This window comes from Martes martes, assembly GCF_963455335.1.
Source record: "Martes martes genome assembly, chromosome: 4".
Classification (NCBI taxonomy): domain Eukaryota; kingdom Metazoa; phylum Chordata; class Mammalia; order Carnivora; family Mustelidae; genus Martes; species Martes martes.
Window position 1 is genome coordinate 84,468,103 of NC_137891.1, and position 4,118 is coordinate 84,472,220.

General features: G+C 43.2%; 1 protein-coding gene across 1 annotated transcript; it reads right to left on the reverse strand.

Annotated features, from left to right (window-relative positions):
* Window positions 1-3,323: 3,323 nt before the first annotated feature.
* LELP1 (late cornified envelope like proline rich 1) lies at window positions 3,324-3,620 on the reverse strand (the record flags this gene model as incomplete). Its single annotated transcript, XM_080802594.1, has 1 exon — window positions 3,324-3,620. One exon carries the CDS (start codon window positions 3,618-3,620, stop codon window positions 3,324-3,326), a length of 297 nt encoding a protein of 98 aa, XP_080658720.1.
* Window positions 3,621-4,118: the final 498 nt, after the last annotated feature.

A 4,118-nucleotide genomic window follows, 5' to 3' on the forward strand; every position in this document is an offset into this window, starting at 1 on the left:
GGTTTCATTCACATGGGAGAAAAGAGAACTAAATTGGCAAATGGATGGTTTCATGTTCTCAGAGATGGCCTCTACCCAGTCTGTGCCCGGAGTCCTCAAAGTCAACCAGAAGAGCACCAGCCCCTAACCCACACTGCCACAGAGCCGCTGAACACCTGGGACTGAGACCCTACCCCTCAAAAGAAGGCAACCAAGGTGTGCACTCAGGTGTAGGAAGTGGTTCTTCTTTCTTTTCCTTTTATTTATTTATTATTCAGTTAGTTCACTAAGCAAATGAAAGGACTTTGGTGGGTTTCTGAAGTATTTATGATTATATACATTTTTCTATTACATGAGATATAAAAGCTTATTTATGAAAATCCAAAGACTATTGAAAATAAAAATACTGTATTGGTTACCCATAACTCCATTTTCATAAAATAACTAGAATGTTGACAAAATTCCTTCTATCATCATCGTCAACATTCATAGAAGTTTTTGGTTAAACGTAATTGCTTTTATGCTATACATCCAGTTGTGACCTTCTTTCCCCCCCTTTAATACATTTTAATGATTACATAAAGTTTCATCAAGTAATAAAGTGTATTTGATCAAATTTCTATTAGATATTTAAATTATTTCTAAATCACACTGTGATAATCAGCTTTTTACATAGCTTTTCTTTTTTTCCATTTTGGAATTATTTTTCTTTGCACGGATTCCAAGATATGGAACAACTGGGTCCAAGGATTAAACCATTTTATAATTTTGATACATATTTCCATATTTCTCAAATTATTTCCTAAAATGATTTTTGTCTCTTTATGCTCTCATCAACAGTGACACACTATAACACTGGGATTTTCAGCTTTATTATTTGAAAGTGATCATTAAATAGATGGAAGATGCTGTCACTTTATAGTGCTATTTCTTCTCTCTCTTTCCTTCTCCATCTTTTCTCCCACCTTCCTCGTGATTTCTACTGAGGTTCAAGAGTTGTCCATCTTTTATCAACAGTTGACTACAGGACCCTAATGCCCTAAACTAGGCTATCCAGAAGTTCCCAGTATCCAGGAGGCACCTCTCCGCAGGGCTTGGGGGACACTAAGGCCTCTTCATGTCAGAGAAGGTAGTAATCTTCACATCTGGAAAAGGAGGGATTGCATGCCTTAAAGACTTGTCTAGCGCTCATATCCCAAAAGTCTGCTTCTGCAACTACCTAATTATATGACTTGGTCTGGTGGGGGTCCCAGATGTCTTGAGCACATTTTGGACTATCTATTCTTACTGCACCTTTGTGGTCCTGTCCCAGGTTCTAGACTCAGAAGGATGGAAAGCTGTTTGTGTGCCATGATTCTGTAGGGAGCCTCCCTAGCTTTGGCCTCTCTCATTTCCCCTTACTGTGATAACAGAGAATCCTAAACCTAGTTCCACTTGAATGTTGTGGGTTGTAATGACAAACTAGTTTGGTCTGTGTGGCAAAGCTCTCTTATCCACCTGGCCACAGGGTACTCCTGGGCAATCAAGTTTCTTTCCCAGAAGTAATAGGAGCATCTCAAGCTCAACTCATCAGCAAACTGGGTCTGCACCTGGCCAAAGACCTTACCACATGGAGGGGGTCCTAGGAGGGAAGGAGAACCACTCTGAAGAGGAGTAGAGACTGGTGGAGATGAGGGAGATTGAAATGGTGACCACACTCCCAGGCCCTAACACCCCATTTCCTACAGTTCTATTTCTATGCCCCCTTCCCATTCTAATACCCTTCCCAGCAAAATGAACTGATATATTCCCTTTTGTGAATTAAGCAAAGTTGATGTGGGCTTTCCCTAGCCACTTGTAAATAATCCCCACTTAACATAGCAGCTGTGAATATTTTTCCCATTCATTCCTAATTGAGGTGCTTTTGGATTTATCCTTTCTTTTGTGTAAAGCTTACCTTTTGAAATTTTGTAGATTCACAGGATGTTTCCCTAATAGAGATCCCATGCACCCTTCACTGGAATTCTCTCCATGGTGACTTGCTATATATAGTTATGGTTCAGTATCCAAACCAGCCTGCTGACATTAGTGTAATTCACAACTTCAATTTTGTTTTTATTTTTTTTAAGATTTATTTTTTAGAGGGGTGCCTGCGTGGCTCAGTGCATTGAGCCTCTGCCTTTGGCTCAGGTCGTGATTTCAGGGTCCTAGGATAGAGCCCCACATCGGGCTCTCTGCTCAGCAGGGAGCCTGCTTCTCCCCACCCCCACCCCGCCAGCCGCCTGCCTCTCTGCCTACTTGTGATCTCTGGCTGCCAAATAAATAAAATCTTTAAAAAAAAAAAAGATTTATTTTTTAGAGAGTGTGAACATGAGTGGGGGAGGGGCAGAGGGAGAAGGAGAGGGAGAGAATCTCAAGCAGACACCCCTCATTGAGTACAGAGCCTGACGACGTTGGGCTCAATCTCATGATGCTGAGATCACAAAGCTGATCTCAGAGGCTCAACTGACTGAGCCACCCAGGTAGTACTGTTTTTTTTTAATTTTTGAAAAGAGTGCCTAGATGTGCTTATAGGTATAAGTTAGAACCTAAATATTGTACCTGATGAGGAAGAAAGACACAGGGCAATTATGTTCAGGTGTGACATGTGAAACCTGGGCAGGTGCGGTGTGTTCCCCTCTTCGAGTGCTGGCTATGTCCCAGTATATCAGGCTCTGGACACACATTACCTCCTATGCCTCATGACAAGCCCCTGTAAGCCCACTGCTAGCATCAGTGTTCCTTTTACAGAGAGCAGGAAACCATAACTTAGAACAGAGCTAGAGTTGAAGCCCACACAACCTGTTTTCAGAGTGTTCTGCACAAGCATATGCAGTGGGATTAATAGCTGAGGGCAGAATTTTTCCTGAGCCTTTCCAGACTGGACCTTTCCTCTATATCCCACTCTTCTTTTTCCCCTTTTGCCTTATTCCTCTGCATGGTGGCTTGGGCTCCTGAGGTGAACCACTGTTAACAGCCATATTTATGGCTCTCTCAGTCTGAAGGCCCTGGATGCACCCCTCAGGAGATGCCGCATCCCTATATGCAGCAGGTAGGGCCAGAGGGGAGGCTGTCTTCAAAAACTGTTGATTGTAGAATGCCAGGGTTTTAGCCTCACTCTCTAGGGATTGCTTCTTGGTGGTTTAGTGCTGGAAAACAACAACAACAAAACCCCAAACTGTCAAAACAAAGCAAAACAGGAGGAGAAAGCCTTGTGCAGCAGAGGAACACGTTTACTTGTCAGTTCATGGCTTCAGCTTTCAGGATTAGATGATGAACATGGTAGAGATGTTGGAGGTAGTGGAATGAGAGGTACCCTTGGTGCCTCACTCTGGGGGTGGGCAGGGAGATGGGCATTTAGGAGGACAGGGCTTGGAACAGGACTTGGAGGGGAAGGGAGCTGGGCACGGAGGAGGACACGGTGGGGGACATGGTGGGGGGCATGGTGGACACTTTTGTGGTGCTGGGCACTTTTCCCGTGGGCACTTTTCAGAGCACCGTTGTAGCAGCTTTTTTAAACAGCTGGGCTGGCATTTGGCTTCACACTTTTGTTCACACCTGGGATCACAGTTCTTGGGCTCATTCTTAGGTTCACTAGATTTATTTTTATCATCACTCGACATTCTTTTTTGATTTTCTGAGTCCTGTAAAGAAATATGCGACAGGTCATATGTGGGAGACCACACTGCAAGAGGACAAAGAGGCTTCCCACTCACACCTCCTGCTCATCCTTGCTTTTATGAAAAACTTTCCTGGAATGGTTCAGACTCTAGACTAAATTCTCATTTAAGGGCTGTCCTTCTGTCCTTGGAGTCATTGGTGACAACATTTCTTTGTCTCTTCACCCTTACCCTGCTTTTTGTTCACTTACCTTGTCTCAATTCCATATCCCTCAGCAGGAGTTTTCAACCTAGGGTCCTGGAACTAACCCCGCCCCATGATAAAACCATATTTAATCATATGTTGTCAATATAAGTGGCATCTTTTGTAACTCCATGTCTTTTAATTAATTCATTTAAGTACATTATTCTGAAGTCATGAATTTGGTCAAACTGCTAAAAGCACTCATGGCACAACAAGGGTTTGAAACAATTCCTGCAGGGCTACTACCCTAACCCTCT